The sequence below is a fragment of the Ovis aries genome, chromosome 18 (assembly GCF_016772045.2).
Source record: "Ovis aries strain OAR_USU_Benz2616 breed Rambouillet chromosome 18, ARS-UI_Ramb_v3.0, whole genome shotgun sequence".
Classification (NCBI taxonomy): Eukaryota; Metazoa; Chordata; class Mammalia; order Artiodactyla; family Bovidae; genus Ovis; species Ovis aries.
In genome coordinates this window covers 43,744,032-43,763,152 of record NC_056071.1, presented here as the reverse complement: position 1 = coordinate 43,763,152, position 19,121 = coordinate 43,744,032, and the positions used below count along the sequence as shown (strand labels likewise).

General features: G+C 37.4%; 2 protein-coding genes across 5 annotated transcripts in view; one reads left to right on the top strand and one right to left on the bottom strand.

The window, feature by feature from the left end:
• BRMS1L (BRMS1 like transcriptional repressor) overlaps positions 1–13,862 on the bottom strand; it is a 43,401-nt gene extending 29,539 nt beyond the window's left edge. For 2 of the 4 annotated variants that reach the window (XM_012098824.4, XM_004017898.4), the window contains exons 1-4: positions 13,594–13,862; positions 9,990–10,080; positions 6,120–6,247; positions 4,293–4,372 (exon numbers count right to left, since the gene is read on the bottom strand). In XM_012098824.4, the coding sequence (XP_011954214.1) occupies positions 4,293–4,372; positions 6,120–6,247; positions 9,990–10,080; positions 13,594–13,735 (441 nt within the window). In that variant the 5' untranslated portion in view covers positions 13,736–13,862. Of the gene's footprint in view, positions 1–4,292; positions 4,373–6,119; positions 6,248–6,511; positions 6,555–8,820; positions 8,942–9,989; positions 10,084–13,593 lie in introns of those variants that run through there. The other 2 variants (XM_042235692.2, XM_060401817.1) reach the window with 2 other exon arrangements.
• LOC114109112 (large ribosomal subunit protein uL18-like) overlaps positions 1–19,121 on the top strand; it is a 638,969-nt gene that overhangs the window by 291,131 nt on the left and 328,717 nt on the right. The window lies entirely within an intron of this gene.

The following is a 19,121-nucleotide window of genomic DNA, read 5'->3' as shown; positions in this document are numbered from 1 at the left end:
GAAGATCCCCTGGAGGAGGAAATGGCAATCCACTCCAGTATTCTTGCCTGGAGAATCCCGTGGACAGAGCAGCCTGGAGGGCTACAGTCCACAGGGTTGCAAAGAGTCAGACATGACTCAGCATATGCACGCACACACATACACACAATCTGAAGAGCCACGTCTTCTGTCCAAGGCTCGCAGAATTCCTACCAATAAAGCCTCCAGAATCATGAAATAAGCAAACTGTGAGGTTTGGCAGAAATAAGAAACAGCAGAATTAGGCTCTAAGAAGGTCTGATAATGACTTACTGAATAAAAATATGAATTAACTATTAAGCAGCATGAAAGACAGAATGAGGACTTACATATGACTTACTAGAGTTTCAGAAGATGGAAGTAAAGACAATGGAAGAGAGGCAATACCAGAAAAGTTAACAGCTGAGAGATTTCCAGAATTAATGGAGGGACTTCCCTGCTGGTCCAGTGGTTAAGACTTCGCCTTGCAATGCAAGCGGTACAGGTTTGATCCCTGGTCAGGGAGCTAAGATCCCACATGCCTTGCGGCCAGAAAAACAAACAAAAAATAAATATAAAAGAGAATGAATGGAAAACAAATTCTGAGATGCAGAAGTCACAACAAATCCAAGTCAGGAGAGAAAAATAATCCTGTGGAGACACACAGTACAGAAACTGAAGAACAACAAAGAGAAGAGTTTTTGCAGCCAGTGAGGGAAAGGGAAAAAAATTACCTACAAATGACTGTAGGCTTCTAGCACAGACTGTGGAAAGCAAGATCCTAAAAATATTAACAAGAAATAATTGTCATCCTAGAGTGTTATAACCCCCTAAACTGTTGTTCCACAATATTTACAAATAAAGCTATTTTTGAACAAAGAAAAACTGAACTAAAGGACTTTCAGGGAAGGAATGCCTAGGATATTCTTCAAAAAGCAAAACATAAACCTGCGGGGAAGGGTTGCAACTCAAAAACAACTAACAAGGGGCTGCACTGGTGGTCCAATGGTTAAGAATCCACCTTCCAATGCAGGGGACGCGAGTTCGATCCCTGGTTGGGGAACTAAGATCCCATGTGCCTCCAGGCAACTAAGCCTGCATATAGCAACTACTGATCCTACGCTCTCTAGTGCCTGAGCACCACAGAGAAAGATCCTTCATGCAGCAGTGAAGATTCCACATGCCACAACTAAGATCTGATACAGACAAATTAATAATTAAAAAACAGTGAACAAGTAACTAGTATTAATAAAATATGGATAAACTTAAACACAACTAAATCTATGAGATCAAAGTAACATCTCATCTAAAGTATGAAAGGTAAGAAATTGTGAACAACTATAACTTGTAATTTGGGAGGGAGTAACTGCAGTTAGAGTTCTAAGATCCTTTATATAGGAATTTTATTGAGGAGAACAGAGCCATTGATTGGTATTTAGATTCTACTAATGGAGGTATGTATACTGAAAATTTAAGATAAGCTTTAAAATATAGAAATGGAAAATGTGGAGGTAATCAATAAAATAGAAATAGAGGATATAAATTTCTGATGTAATGTTAAAACTCAACACATCACACATACTTACCAAAAAAACGTCAGGAGAGAATTTTATAAAAGGATAAAGCATAACAAATTAAAAACACAGAATAGGTTGGGCTTATGTATCAAAATAATTGGACTAAATTTATCAGTTAAAAGACAAAAATTGTTAGTTTTATTTTAAATCAAGGTATATGTTATTTATAAGTAATACACCTAAAATACAAGGCCAGAAAAAAGTGAAAAGATAAAAAAAATAAAGAATGAAAAAATGTCTTATCAGGCAGATGCCAAGCCAAATAAAACTAGGGTACCTGCTTTAACTGTCAAGACAAAATAGACTTTAAGGCAAAAATCACCATTACAGAGACAGAAGGTATAAAAAAAGGATAAAATGTTACACTCATTAAAAACACAAAAATTTTAATATGTGTGTGCTAATACAGACTCTCTGTCTCTCTCTCCCTCTTCCTCTCTCTCTGTGTCGCTCAGTCGTCTCCGACTCTTTGCGACCCCATAGACTGTAGCCTACCAGGCTCCTCTGTCCGTGGGATTTTCCAGGCAATCGTACTGGAGTGGATTGCCATTTCCTTCTCCAAGGGATCTTCCCAACCCAGGGCTCGAACCTGGGTCTCCTGCATTGTAGACAGATGCTTTACTGTCTAAGCCACCAGGGAAGTTCTCTCTCTCTCGCTCTCTCTCTCTCTCTCTCTATATATATATATATATATATGCACACATATATAAAGCAAAAACTGATAGAATTAAGGAGATATGGGAAATTAAAAATCTCATTTACAAGAGTATCTAACACAATAAAATACTTAGGAATAAACTAAACTGAAAGACTTGTATACTGACAATATAAAACACTGATAAAAGAAATTAAGAAAAACATAAATAAGTGGAAAGAGAGCCCATGTTCATGGATTGGAAGACTTATTATTGTTAAAATGTCCATACTACCCAAAGCAATTTAAAAAAATCAATATAACCTCTATTAAAATTCCAATGACTTTTTAACAGCAATAGAAAAAACAATCCTAAAATTCATATGAAAATACAAAGGACCCCAAGTAGCCAAAACAATTTTGAGAAAGAAGAACAAATGTGAGGAGGCCTCACGTTTCCTAATTTTAAAACATATTATAAAACTACAGTAATTATAACAATATGGTACCAGAATAAAACTTAGACCAACGGAACAGAAATAGAGAGCCTTGAAAATAGACCCATGCATGTATGGTCAACTGAACTTCACCAAGGGTGCCAAGAATACACACATCACTTTCACTGCAGCATTATTCACAAATCACATTATTACTATATGATGATTTACTTATATTATTTACACTCTAAATTAAGAAGGGTAACATGGTTGGATATAGTATCAATATATAAAACTCACTTTTCTATGCAGCAGCAGAAAATAAAAAGTAAAAAAGGTAATTTTTAAAAAGCTGTTACTAAACAACAAATATAATTAATAATAATAACATCTGTAAGAAGGAAAAGAGCAAGGTAAAATTATTAGGCTATTGAGTCATCAACTTACTAGAAAGAAAGCTGCAAATAGAGAAATTGTGATACTGGTGCAAGAAGAGCCAAACAGACCACTGGAACAGATGAAAAAAACGCTAAAAACAAGCCAGCACATACATGGATATTTGGTATAAAAAAGAGATGGAACTGCTGATTAGTGGGGAAACAATGAAGTATGTAATAAACAGTGAGATTACCTATCCAAAAGCAAAGAAGTAAAATTAGATCCATACTTTAATCACACACAAAAATGAATTAAAAGTAGTTTAGCAACAAAAAACAAATTTCAAATTTTAAAAGAAAACATATCGTTTTACTCAAAGTGGGGAAAACACAAGAAACATACAGTATTATAAAGGAAAGATGATAAATTCAACCACATTAAAATGTGAAATTTTGTTTAAAAGGTCATCAAAAAGAATGAAAAAGATTCCCCACTGCCTGGGTAAAAATATTTGCAAAGCTTATAACCAGCAGTACATTTGTATCCAGAATATATGAAGAATCCCTACAGTCAATGAGGAAAAGACTAAAAGCTCAACATAAAGGCAAAAGATAGGTACAGGTACTTCTTAGAAAAGAAAATGTTTCATCTCAGTTATAACCAAGAAAATGACACAAGCTCCATCATTTTTATATCTATCTACTCTCAGTATTTTAATAGTTTATAAAGATATGGTACATTAAGATAAGAATCATCACAGAGCTTGTTCTTATTTTCCCTAGTTATTTATGATCTTGTCTAGGCCTTATGAAAAGTAATCTGCAAAATCAACACTATGTTTTCCAATGCTATTAAAAATAAACAGAACATAGAGAATCCATTTTTCCCCCATAGAGAATTTTGCCCTAAGATGTGGAGACAGATCAAAAAATTGAGAAGTTAATATAACTACCGGATATACATTTTTTGAGTCTTTAACATTATACTAATTATACTACTTTTGGTGATGCCAGATGACATAATTATTACAAAGTCTTTTTAAGGTGACAGCTGCAAAACTTCTAAAATTATATCACTTAGTTCTTTTGTATGATTCTTTGTGTCCCATTTCCAATATAGCTTCCAATGAAACTGTATTAAAAAAAATTGCATAAGTGGGCTGAGCTAAAGTACTATTCAATTTTGTTTCATTTACTTTTTTAACTGCTGCACTCAGAAGAAGACTTGAAGAATTGAAATCAGCTTAAAAGTTAAACAAAATAACAGTACCTCACAATGCTGGCGAGAAGCTTGAATTTCACATTCATATTTGTTCTTTACAGATTCTAAGCAGAGCTCTCTATAGATTCCTGCAACCAAACACAATTACTCTGATTATGTTAGCAATAAGGAGTTTCATTATCACTTCCCTGTAAGAATTCTGTCCTATTTTATAAAATGGATCAAGAAGAAATTGGTGGGTCTAACTTTACCTTTATAAACTAGAAATAACAAGGCTCAGTCAAAATATACATCAAAGAAGACTACAAAACTAAGAGCTAGAGAGAAACTACACCGCGAATTTTAGTTCTTAGCCATTTTTCTAAAAAATATTTCCAAATGCTTGTTAGAGAATGATTAAAACAAAAATAAAACTCTTCACCTATGAAAAACAATGTCTCAGGATTCATAAGGGAAACAGTAAAAAAAAAAACTCTGGTTTCTCAATCATATATACTCAAACTAACAACTGGATACCATAACCATCGAAACAAAATAGAGTCCGAAGCTTCCAAGACTCAATGTATAAACTAATATAAGAAAATTTATAAAATAACATGATGTTTGAGTGCTCCTGACAGAGCTTTACCTAGAGGATAGATGTTCAAGTTTAACTTAGAGGTACCGAGACCACTGCATAAAATAGGCACCCTTAAAAAAACACAGAAAGTAGGCCATGCAAATACGCCATCACAAAAATGGCAAAGAGGTCTAGATGTACATACTTAACTCTATGCCATAGCTGCCTCTAGAACTGTAATACTTTTTCTTGTACAGTAAAGGCAAGGAACAGATATCTGGAACTATGCCGTCAGCAACACAATCACACACACTACTCTTTGTACAATCAAAAAGTACAGGAGGCCACCTCGTAGCGAAGTGAATAACTGACTCAAGTAATATTTTCAAAACTTAAGGAAGTCTCACTTAGTTCTTTTCAAATGTCAAAGAAAAGTAAGGACATGTTTACTTTTAAGGATGTGCTAAGTCAATATGCAAAAATAGTAGATTAAGCATAACATTATCTATATACTTAATGTTAAGCACTCAAGACTAAAATTCGGTTTAAGGAGGATTCAGTATAAGAAGAACCTATTATCAACAATGCCGTAGGTATTATTAATATGTAACAGGTGTATGAGGATCAATTATTGTTCCCCAAAAAGAAAACAATCAGCATCTTCAGTAAATTTCAGTTTTTAGTTTGACGATGAAAAATCATTAAATGATCTTCAAATAGATATATCCTTTGTTAGGCATGGTAGGACACAATTCCGAGGCCAGATCCCAGTTACAAACAGAAGACTGAAATTTAACCATACAAATAAAATACACCTCCATTTATTCATAATCACAAATGCACCATCAAACTTTCCAAAATAAAAACTCATAGCTGAACTACAGGTTTGAAGGCTAATTCCCTGTTCTGTAACATCCTGATCAAAATTTTTTAAATGTTTTTATAAATAAGAACTCTTTATCACTCTTAAAGATGAAAAATACTAAGAGGACTTAAATTGAACATTAATAGAAAAATAAACTACGGTGTTAACAGTATGTCTTAATGAAAATATCCTGGTTTCTAACTGTTTCACATGTGGAAATATCTTTTCAACAACACTGTGAGCAATTTGAGGGCTTTTTTTTTTTTTAACGCTCCACAGCAGCAGAGAAAAGCAGGAGGCATTTAATAAATTAAAATAACTGTGGGCTGACTGATAGTATAATATTCTGTTCAACGTAGATACATTTGTACTTCTATTAACAACAACCACCTTTTAAATCTATTGAAGAATTCATATTCTACTATATGGAAAAGATGTTTCACTTTCCTACCTGCTACCTTTGTACGAATTTGCATATTTTCTTGTAAAGTTGCCAGTGGTTCCAAATATTCTGGTGCTTTTCCAGCTATGACTTCTTGTAGTTTTGCATCCACCTGACTTAATCGTTCTTTATAAAGTCTTAACAAAGCAAAAATTAAGATATTAATTTTAAAGGCCCAGCAAAGGCTAACAATTTATCATTTCTATACATTATCTCTTAATATCATTCATATTCTAATAGCCTACCGAATATATTTTTTCCTTGATCTCAGGTGACAAGAACACAGTTACGTCATTTGACTTTTATGCAAATAATCACAAAGAAATGTTTTTCTATTTTTTAGACATATCACTTTTTAATGGTTAATTTACAAATCAAAAAAATACAACCAAAATAACTACCTCTGGACACTGTAGGTGTTTTTCACTGCAGAATAAATCAATTCTAAGAGAAAAGGTCAAATAAACACTGAGTTTAAAAGGAACAAATTATTTTGAGTAATTTAGATACAGGCATTATTAGCTGTCAAAAATAAATAATTCCCTGCCTCCCCTCCAAATCTCTTGAAAAGGAGTCAGTTTAAAAATATTCAGCCTACTTAATTTTTAAGAGAACCAAGAAGAAGCAGAGTGATGAAGGTAAAACCAAAGCCTAGGGAACTTAAGACCTGGCATACCCAGCTCATCTAGACTGCGAATGAAGAAGCTATAACAACATGAGTTGCTTGGCAGATGGGGAAGTGAAAAGTGGGGCAAAGAATCCCCGTTGCTCTTTTTATGAGTCTACATGCAAACAGGCCTAATGTAACAGCTTGCACATCAATACCTTCAGCTTGATTATCAAAGATGGTATGTGAGGCAACCCAATGTTTATTTTTACCAATAGTCCTGCAGGATAGAACTTTTTTAACAAGAAAATGTTGAAACTGTCATTCTTTATGAGAAGCACTTCTAACCCTGGTTTTGTAGCATTTCAAAGATATCCTAAAATCTCAAAGCAGATTTAAGATCATCATGTAAAAAAAATTTTTGCCATTTATTACTGCATCATAGGTGACTATGTCATAATACATCACAAGGATGGCATATAGTAACTCCCAGAAGAAACCACTGATTATGCTTATAGTTGTTTGTATAAATAGCAGTTGACTATTGAAAACATGATGATACTTGGCATTCATGTAACATTCCACTCTCTCCTCTTGAAAATACCAACTAATACAACTAAGACAACTAATATTGTCTATTATTGATCATTATATTTAGCATAGTGATTTATATAATGATTTTAAAGGAATAAAGCAAGTTTGAATGTTCATACTAGTTAATAACTAGTTAATATTCTTTTTTTAAAACCAGAAAGGAAAAATTATCTGAATCAACTTCCAGAATAATACACTATCATGTCTGGGTTAAACTTTTCTAAAACTCAACATACAATGTATGAAATCCGAAAAGTATAACACGATACTAATAGTTTTTAAATTATAAATACAACTTCAGACAAAATGCTAAAAAACTAATACAAAAGATGACTGCACCTGAAAAACATCAAACTCACATAAAATATGGATAATAAAGTATCCTGAATAGGTGAACATCCTGAATGAAGAGGATACGCGAATTAACATTGTTCAATTAACTCACTTTTAAAAGAATAGATTCCCCAAAATCAGTATAATTTCTACAACCTTGGAATCAAGTATAAATTCATCAAAGGCAAGGATCATGAGTCCTGCAGCAGCAACCACAATACTATTCACAGAATAGAAGCTAATTAATGTTTGTTGGATGCTGAACATTGAAATGAATGGACACTTGGGTGGGACAAGTCCCTCTTTCTTTTTAAGAAGGTGGAAGAACTCACCTTCCACCACTTTACATACTGCAAATTGTGGATTTTTTGCCTTAGGAAAAGAGTGCTAATATGTGCCCTATAGTGCTAGAACAGGCAAAGCAGGGTATTTATTATTATTATTATTATTAATGTATTTCCCACCTCTTCCAAAGAGGATTTGAGACAGCTTAAAGAGATACACAGTATGAGAAGACAAAAATAAAAAACAAAGCAACAGGGCAAGACAAAAAAATAATTATAAACCTTATGCCAAGATTTTTTTTTTTCAAAAACATATTTATACTAATTCCTTGAGAAAGAATCCTATTAAATAGTGTTAATGAGTCTACTTTTAATACTTTCAGAAATGAATAAGGCTGATAGGGGAACTGGCTGGTGATCATGGTGAGCCATGAGAAAGCAAAAACCAAGGCAACTACTTGCCCCAAGGGGAACAAGATTAGACCAAATGACTCACTAGATGCAAACTTCTCCTATGTAATATAGTATACTAGAGCTTTACAACAATTTTCATTTCTTGGATAACCAAAAGGGCTCTATAAAAGCTCAACATATATATCTTAAATAACTGTTTAAGAATCACTCGTTCATGGATTTCTTATGCTAAAATACAAATTTGCTTCCTCTTTTCCAGAATGATCCCAAATGAACTGAATGAACTCTCTGTGTTGCCCAAACAATGGATTCTTGGGAATCCAAACTAATTTTAACTTCAAATTAACAATGTAAATCTTTAGCATTGAAAGCATCATGCTTTTTAAAGGCAAAATTTTACACTATGGATTATTTTGGATTGCTTATATCAATTTGTCACACTAGCATAGAACATTATCTATATATTTATCACTAATACCAATGAAAGTTAACACCAGAAATGGCATAAACAGCAGGATTCATCTGGTAACGAAATCTGTCTTATTTCAGGCTGGCAATTCCAGATATTAAATGGGCTTTCATCTCTTCTTTGGGCCTCTCTAGGGAAGAAGTAGGAGAAAGAGAATAAGCAGCAAAATCACAAAGAATCCATAAACTGAAGAGGCAGCTTCTGAATAAGTTAAGCTATCTATGGGCTCAAAGGTTTCTCCCTTTCATTTACGTTTCCTATAGTATATCATGCCCCATGACCTTACACTGAACGTTCACCTTTCAGATGTCTTTAAAATCTGCATCTATTCTATTCTCTCCAATCACTGGAGCCCCTTCGTGCATTACCAACTTTACATAAGAGTTCTGGCATTATAAAGAGGGGGAAAAAACAGTATCTATAAACACATACTACATGCCAGACACATGGCTGAGAATTTTATATACTGCTCATTCAATCTTTACAGTAGATAGTAAAGAATCTATTATTATATTTTTAAAATCTGTCAAGAAAGCCTGGATTCAGGGCCTGTGATTCCACTACGATTCCTCCAAAGTAATGTGCCTTAGTGGAAGGAACATGATAGCACCTAAGAGGCAAAGCCTAGCTTAATTTATCACCTTCTGATAAACTATGAACAAATCACTTAACCTCTGTGAGCATCAATCTTCTCAAGCGCAAATGAGAGACAAAACTATCTTCCAACCTTACAGAGAAGCAAACTAAACAATGCATGTGAAAACATGCAATGTATACATTATCCAATGTTAAGATATAAATAAAAATCACCATGCCATCTCTGGGAAATAACTCTTATTCTCAAACTTTTTAAAAAATCTTATCTTTATCCAGTTATTTAACAAAAGAATGAATCAAGCGTATTAGAACCAAGGGTACAGCAATCCAAGGAAAACACTTTCATAACCAATACCCACATAAAAATCTCATTAAATCCCCCCCAAAACCAGCCTCAAAACCCTTGATTAGTTAATGAGGCCTTCAACAGGAAAACAAGAGTTGAAGCCTTTTTCAGGTCAGTCAGTCCCATAAAAAACAAAAAGGAAAATAGTTTAGAATGAATATAATTTCTCTCATGCTAGTATACATGTGACAAGGTTGAGATTCAGTAACAGTGACCTTCAGAAATTACTACTTACTGATCCTTGAGATCGGTAAACTGTTTTTCAAGATTGGACATTTCATCTAAACATTCCATTCTTCTTCTTTCACAGTCTTCATCATCCATTTCTGTTAATAAAATGCAAATATCAAAGCTAAAACTAATGTTATGTTCCAAATACATCTGAAGGTTAATTCAAATGGTTAAAGAAAAAAAAAACAGAAAAACTACATTAGGACTTAAACATTTATCAAAAATAATTTCCACTGTAGATTTAATGTAAAATACAGATAAGAGTTAAAACAGTCGCTAGACATTCTTAATTTTATCCGCTTTTTAAAATAATTTTATGTATTTATTTTTGGCTGTGCTGGGTCTTTGTTGCTGTGCGGGCCTTTCTCTAACTGTAATGAGTGGAGGCTACTCTCTGGTTGCGCACACGGGCTTTTCACTGTGGCAGCTTCTCTTGATTCAGAGCACAGGCTCCATGGCGCCCGGACTTCAACAGATGCAGCTCTCAGGCTACGTAGTTACAGTTCCTGGGCTCTAGAGCATAGTCTCAACAGTTGTGGTGCATAGGCTCAGTTGCTTCCTGGCATGTGGGATCTTCCCAGATCAGGGATTAAACGTGTCTCCTGCATCGGCAGGCAGATTCTTTATCACTGAGTCACCAGGGAAGCCTCTTTATTCATTCTTAAATCATTTTATTAAAGGGCTGATGGGGCAGGGGTCCGGTGGTTAAGATGGTGCTCCCACTTGTAAGGGGCACAGGTTCGATCCCTGGTCAAGGAACTAAGTTCCCACATGCTGTAGCACGGCCAAAAAGAGAAAGGTTGACCTTAAACTATGACTATAAAGTAATTAATCCACTTTCAGCTTGTTTTCCACCAACTCACCAGAACTTAAGCACCAAAATGATTATGTCCTTTAAAGGTTAATATTGCTCAAGAATACTTATGGAATTCCACTTATGGAATTCCACTTATGGAATGCTCACACAGATAATTTGCAAGTCAAATAAAAAAAGAAAATTAATCTCATTATGTTTACCACAGAGTATCTTGGTTTCCTACTTTTAGGCTACCACTGTTCCCTCTCCCCAAATTTCTGTCAGTCAGTGAGAAAGCGGAAGGAGGAAGACAAGCAAACTTTTCAAGGAAAACAACTGATAGCTACCAGCTCTCTCCTATATTTCACATTGTCTGTTTTTATCAATACATCACATATAGTTGACAACATCAGAATAACTTAAGCACAAAATGATATTTGTATTGATCATCATCAAATAAAGGTCAAAATATGAGAAAAAATTAAATTATGTCCAGTTACTTTCTACAGCAAGAAAGTATGATTTTTTTTTTAACTTTTCTGAAACAGATTAAAATTATCTCTGGCTCTTAAGAGCTTATTCCTTGACTCTTTAAAATGTGGTCCCTCAAGATGACTCACTCCCTAATATCTCTGGATGGAATTTTTCTGTAGCCTTAAGACTGGCCCAGTACCAAGGCTGGAGAGGAATAAAACTGTGGGAGTTTAACATGCAAGATAAATGGTAGAAAAGAGATACAAAAGCAACATGCAACTGGAAAATCTATTTAATTTCTTTGTGCTTAAAAAATCTGACTTGTGCTTCAAGTTATTATCATATTCTTCATAAATTAATGTGTCCATTATTTGGGGGGATAGAACAAAAGACAGTTAAAAACAAAAGCCCACAAGGATCAACATAAAAATTAGAAAGGCAGAATTTTAGTAAATGTCATTTTGAAAGATCCTGACTCCCATAAAAACAAAAACAAAGAACATGTGAAAATAAAATGTTTTACAGATCCAGAAAACATACTCACATATAGTAGAGATGTTCTCTGTAATCCTCACTTTTGAAATCTCACCTATTTTCATGACTAAGCAGATGAGTTCCAAATTATACTTCCCATCCCAGGCAAGTTCCAATGCCACATTACCACCTGTCAGTTGGGCACTCTGACTCAAATACACCATCAGGACCTCAAAAACAACATGTCTGTAATACTTTATCTTCTATCTTCATCTCAAATCTTTTTTTTTCTATTTTTGTTCAAACGACCACCATTCTCTTTGTATTTGGGTTTTTCTTCTTACATCGACTCCTAAACTGGTAGTCATCAATCCCACTTTCTGCTTTTTCTGAAGTCTTTAACACCTATATCTTTTCCTTTTCTAGCTCAAATCCTTCTCCCAACCAAACTGGTTTTCTCACTCTTCTAAATAAGGCTTAAGCTCTCGCCTTGCACTTTTTCTTATATTCCTTCTTCTATAGAAACACCTGAACTTTACCACTCCAATCCAAATTCCGCCCATTCCTCAAGATAATTAGGTAATCCCACTAGCTTTGGCTGACCATCCTGTACTGAAAAGATGTCCTCTACCTCTCAAATTCTACAGCATTGTTTATAAATAAGCGTTCATTTGGCAATTGATTCAAGTGGTGACCTATGACAGCTGTTTAATTGTGGTCAGATCATAACTATTTATACCATCCACTGAGTAGAACCCAATACTGCAAAAGGAAGTCACTCAGAAACACTTATTCGGGGTGGCTGATTTATTGACTTAAATTACATACTTCCACGGAGGTTTTCTTTGAAAGGGAAGCCTAAAAAAAGAGAGTGTCATGGTGATGATAGGCTGTTGTTAACCTGTCATCAATCCTTGCTTCACATAGCCAAAATCAGGCCAAAACAAAGAAATAAGTCTCATCTTCGTCGTATGGATAGAAGGAAAGGAACCCAGGTAATCATAAATTTCATCTCTTTTTAAAATAACCACTCCTAAAAGACTGCAAAAAATGCTTTATGGTGTTAACCTGCTCCCCCCACCCCCCGCCACTCTACCCCATCCCACTCCCTTCAAAACAGAAAACAAAAACAAATAAACAAACAAAAAAATCTGAAACAGCACAAAGTTAGAAAAGACTGAAGGGAAGAAAAGATTTGGAGAACTTCAAAGCTGCCAAAATCAGCCAGTTATTGATAAGCATATGAAGATCTAAAATCAGTCCTGATGTTGGGCTCTTCTTCTCAGTCTTGAAAAGTTCACAGAAATGATGCAGATGACCCAGCTCCCACGTCAGCCCCCCGAAAGAGGACGAATGTCAACTACTGACTGACACGCTGACTTGGAAGCTGACATTAATAAATTCTAAACCAGCCAAGAGCGAGTACCCTCGGCTCCTGACAACCCACACACGCTGAGAAGGGCTGCAAAGGTGCAAAAATAAGAAGTCGGCGGTGTGGGGAGAGGAGGCATTTCTAGCGTCTCCCAGATAAGATGCGGGACATTTTCCGCTCCGGATAGCCCGAGGCACTACCCGGAGGTCCCAAGGGCGGGGCGGATCGAGAACAGAACCAAGCAGCGTCCGTGAGCTGGACGAGTCCAGGCCCGCGCCCTGCCCCGCTCCGCCCCGCCAACCGGGACCCGCCAGGAGCTGGGCAGCGCCCCGCGAACAGTTTGGGTGCCACGGAGGGCCGGGAGCCAGTCTCCGCCCCTTCCCTCTCTCCCCGCCCCGCTCTCCCAGCAGGACGCAGCTGCCGGCGTGTGGAGAGCGGCCTTTCGCTAGCCTGGCGCGAGGACTCGGGGTCCCAGCCCGCTGGGTCTCGTACCTGAGCTATCTCCATCCTCGGAGACCGACGAGCTCTCGGTGTCTTCGTCCTCGGAGCTGCTCCCCTCGTTTTCGGCGTAGTCCACCTCCATCTCATCGTGATGGTTCGTCTCCTTCTTATCCCCTCGGGAATGGACTGGCATTTTCCAGCCGCGCCGTCGCTTCCCACTCCCGGCGCCCAGCCCGGCCACCGCCGCTTCAATGAAGGGCGCGCCGAACGCCCCGACCCACCCCGCCGCCGAGCTCGTTCAGAACCCCCTCGGCTCCTCCCCGCCCCCGCCGGAGCCTCACAACCTAACCCGCAGGCTCAGCGGTGAGAGCTCTGCCATTGGTGGAGGCAGTCCTCCCGAGCCGGGGGATGGAGCTAATCCTGCTCCGGTCCGGTTGGTTGCCGGTAATTACGGCGCGGCCTCGCGGTGTGTGTCGGGAATTGTAGTCCTTACTGTTCAGACCTGCAGGGGCCGCCGGCTTCGAAGCTTCAACTACCCTGATCGTTTCTCCCCTCTGGACTTCAAATCCCACAAGGCACGAAAGCTGCCAGACTCGGTCGCAGTTTATAAACTAAACAGAAACAGATTGTGAGATTTTGGTCTGTATGTTTTCTTTTCCCGCCAAGTGCTTGTCTGAGCTTCCAGGCCATCCAGGATGTTACTGTCAGATGTGAAAAGGTCTTTTGCCTGAGGGCTTTTCCTCCTCTTTAAGGCTACAGGAACTGGAGAAATGTCTTTACCTAAGCACTTTTATTACCACTATTAAACTATTGTTGAATTAGTTTCTGCGGACAACTTGCATTTTCTATGTTGCACAAAAATCTTTAAATTATTATTGAAACTTTTGCAATATGAAAGGAAAGGAAGCTTTATCTTGGCACTTTTCTCTAGTACGTTTTACATTTTTTTTTTTTTTAACCATATGCGGGTTTCCCTGGTGGCTCAGACGGTAAAGAATCTGCCTGCAATGAAGGAGACCAGGTTTGATCCCTGGGTCGGGAAGATCCCCTGGAGAAGGGAATGGCTATCAACTCCAGTATTCTTGCCTGGAGCATTCCACGGACAGGGCAGCCTGGTGGGCTACAGTCCATGGAGTGAGAAAGAGTTGGACACAGCTGAGTGACTAACACAGTTCCAGTTTACCATACGCGCCCTGAAAATGCCTCCAATCTTAACTAAAGTTTTAAATGAAAAATACATATTTGACTTAATGAAATGTTTTATTTTTTCAATGGTAGGGATGATAGACAAGGAAAACTCATTATATATCCTAATCATAACAACATACTAATTGACCACTTTTACTCTGTATCAGATACCCTAGTAAGTTCTTTACATTACTTACATTGAGTTGAATTCCCAATTTATTAGCCCTGAGTTAGGTGCTATTATACCCATTTTACAGATAAGGAAACTACTTGCAGACAAAACTAAAAACTGTATTTTATCAATTATAAAAACAAGGCTTCTTCCTGAAGTGGCAATTTGCTATTGAAAGAGATTTCATACAATATCGTGGGTTTTAAATTATTTCTTTCTCAAATACAAGGTCCAAAGACATTTGACAGAGAATGTAAGAGTATCCAAGCATACATGCATTAAAGTTAGATTTAGAATTCAATGACAGAAAACATCTCAAGGGCCATCCATCTCTTGGCTGAAATCCAAGTTAAGGGGCTTTTATTATCTAGTGTCAGCCTACTTGTCCTTTTCTTATTGTAGTCTCGAAACTGGACTCATCAGTTGAGAAACAGACGAACTGTTGGCCATTTCAATGTTCTTTGTGTATCCTATTTCTCTGCAACCCTCTTGCACTCCTGTTTTTCAAAGCCACTTTCTTGACAACATTCATCACCAGCAACTCCTCCACCATTCAGTACATGCCCCTGTTCCTTCAGATTAGTGCTTGGCAATGTTGTACTTGTTTGTTGTGGGTTGTTTAGCAGATGCATCTTGCCTATTGGATTGTGAATTCCTTGAGAACAGGGATTGTCTTAGCCTGGGATGCAGTTTCAGAGGCAAGCATGTGAATACATCATGTGAGTGGTGTGGACTAAAGCTGGGTAGCTGCTTTTAGCTCCAGCCAGTTGTTGCTACATCTGAATTTGGGACTAGATGTCAGACCTTCTGATTTTCAAGAGAAACTGGAAATTTAGAACTTTACGTGAAATAACCAGATTTGTAAACATTATTTCAAGTGCATTTTTTGCTGTTACTTTGGTTTGGTTTGGTTTATTAAACTCCAGACCAAACAAAAACAGCTGTGAGTAATATCTGTGGCTTCTGTTAATCTCTGTTATATCAGCAGCTAGCAGAGTATGTGCTAAATAGTAACACTAACTTGAATTTCTGGTCACTCTTCATGTTCCAAGCACAGTATGTGCTTTAAGGACATTAATTCATTTAATCATTATAACAACTCTATGAAGTAGATATAATTATGCCTTCCATTTTGTAGATGGAGAAACTGAAGCACAAAGCAGTTAGGATGCTTGACCAAGGTCACACAGCTAATAAGTAGCAGATTTAAGATCTGAACTTCAGTAGTCTGACCTCAGAGCCTGCAGTCAACTGTCAGTACACAATGTCCCTCTAGCAGATGATTTCTGTGTTTCTGCTGTTTAGAGAAAAACAGAAGGAAATTGGAGAGGAGGCATGGATTCTAGCCCTGGTTCTGCTAGTAACCAGGCAAGACAATTTGGCAAATCATAGTGTCAGACTTTATTTTGGGGGGCTCCAAAATCACTGAAGATGGTGACTGCAGCCATGAAATTAAAAGACACTTACTCCTTGGAAGAAAAGTTATGACCAACCTAAATAGCATATTCAAAAGCAGAGACATTACTTTGCTGACTAAGGTCCAAGTTAAGGCTATGGTTTTTCCTGTGGTCATGTATGGATGTGAGAGTTGGACTGTGAAGAAGGCTGAGCGCTGAAGAATTGATGCTTTTGAACTGTGGTGTTGGAGAAGACTCTTGAGAGTCCCTTGGACTGCAGGGAGATCCAGCCAATCCATTCTTAATGATGCTAAAGCTGAAACTCCAGTACTTTGGCCACGTCATGCAAAGAGTTGACTCATTGGAAAAGACTCTGATGCTGGGAGGGATTGGGGGCAGGAGGAGAAGGGGACGACAGAGGATGAGATGGCTGGATGGACTGACTCACTCGATGGACGTGAGTCTGAGTGAACTCCGGGAGTTGGTGATGGACAGGGAGGCCTGGTGTGCTGCAATTCATGGGGTCGCAGAGTCGGACACGACTGAGTGACTGAACTGAACTGAACTTACACTCTCTGGTCAGTTGTAAAGTGAGAAGGTTGCATTATGTTATCTTTATGTTCTTGTCAAGCTCTAAAATTCCTGTCATTGATGTATTTATGTTTAAGGCAGACAAAATAATGGGAGATTAAGCAATTAGAGTTGCACGAAGATGTATTGCTTAAAAGGAGTTTCTTTCTCCTCTCCCCAAACAGATTTTAGAAAAGATACATAGGAAATGTAAGAGGAACCATAAGAGGAAAAATGAATAAGGCTGGAAAAGAATATTGTCATTTTTAGATAATACAAATTAACGTTAAAAAAAACATGAAAGCAGAATGAAGTTTTTTCAGTTGAGGCATTTTAAAAGGTAGGCATGATGCAATCATTAGATACATTTTAAGTCTCATTTTTCATTAATCCTTAATAAGCACTCATTTATTGAGAGCCTTCTAAAACACATGGTCAGTCATCAGCAAAATCTGCTATATTGTTACCCTTTTCTCTGGAAAGGTCCCTTAACTTTCCTGTTCTAATGGGAACATGGCGCTCCCCTAGGAGCCTTGTCATGGTGTAAGTATGCTTGGTGTCCTCGTTCCTTCTAGATGATCATTTCCACCTCCCTTCCCTAAAAGCCCCCAGCTTGTCATCAGGATATACTACACAGTCTCTTTACTTGTGGCTGTTCTGTACATACCTCCCAGGCTCACCCCACCCCCCGTCATTTTTTGGAGATTCTAGCTCTTGGCTCATTCTCTCCCATGGTATGCCCACCATAATCCGTAGTCATTTTAGTATTCAGTAAATAGGGAATACCACTCCATTTCCTACTGGGTTTGCTCTGGCTTGTGAAAGTTGCTCAGTCATATCTGACTCTTTGTGACTCCATGGACTATATAGTCCGTGGAATTCTCTAGGCCAGAATACTGGAGTGGGTAGCCTTTCCCTATTCCAGGGGATCTTCCCAACCCAGGGATCAAACCCAGGTCTCCCACATTGCAGGCGAATTCTTTACCAGCTGAGCCACAAGGGAAGCCCACTTTGGCATAGAGTAGACATAAAATAATTCTGGCTTTTTCTTTCTAGTTTTTCTCCTATACTTTCTTTGGTATAACTTTTCAATCTGCCTTATTAAAATTTTATTATTGACATGATAATTTAAACATATAGAAAGGTAATTCAGAATATTATATATATAACAACAGAATACCCTCTAAGCTTTGTCAGATCTTATCATTTTATTGCATTTGTTCCACATCCCTCTTCATTCCCAATTTTCTCCTTCCCTCTCCAGAATAACCATTATTCTGACTTCAGTGTTTTGATTACCATGCATGTGTACATTTCATTTTTTCTATATTTAGAAATGATTCTGTGTACATTTCATTTTTTGTATATTATAGAAATGATTATTTAACATGTTTTAAACAGTCATGTAGTAGTGTAGTGTTAGTCACTCAGTCATGTCTGATGTTTTGTGACCCCATGAACCATAACCTCCAGGCTCTTTGGTCCATGGAATTCTCCAGGCAAGAATACTGGAGTGGGTTGCCATTTCCTTCTCCAAGGGATATTCCCGACCCAGGGTTCAAACCTGGGTCTCTTGCATTGCCAGCAGATTCTTCATCATCTGAGGCACAGGGAAGACCTAAACAATCATATCACGCTACATGTAATACTACAACTTCCTTTATCCTCAACAATGTTTTTGAGACATATCTATTATGATACAGGTAGCTCTAGTCCAGGTAACTTTGATCTGCTCTAAGGTAGTCCCTTGAGTACACATATTCCATTGAATAAATATTGTTTCACTCACACACAAAAAATTCCACTCACTTACCTGTTAATGGACAGGTAGGTTGCTTTCAATTTTTTCACTACTAAAAATAGTTGCCTCTATGAATATCCTTGTATTTATCTTTTGGGGCCTATGTGTGAGGATTTCTTTAGGTCAGTAGTCTCCAAAGTACGGTACGTGTATTCAGGGAGTATAGCCTAGGGGATAGGAAGAAAAGATGAAAACTTCTGTGTATAAAATTTTCAATTTCATTTTTATTTGGAATAAAGTAGATATAGGGAGGAAGCTACAAGCCCATTTTTTTTTTAATCTAATATATCCTCATTATGATTTCCCTGGTGGGTCAGGGGTGAAGAATCCACCTGCCCATGCAAGAGATGCAGGTTTGATTCCTGTGTCGGGAAGATCCGCTTAAGAAGGAAATGGCAACCTGCTCCAGTATTCTTGCCTGAAAAATTCCATGGACAGAGGAGCCTGATGG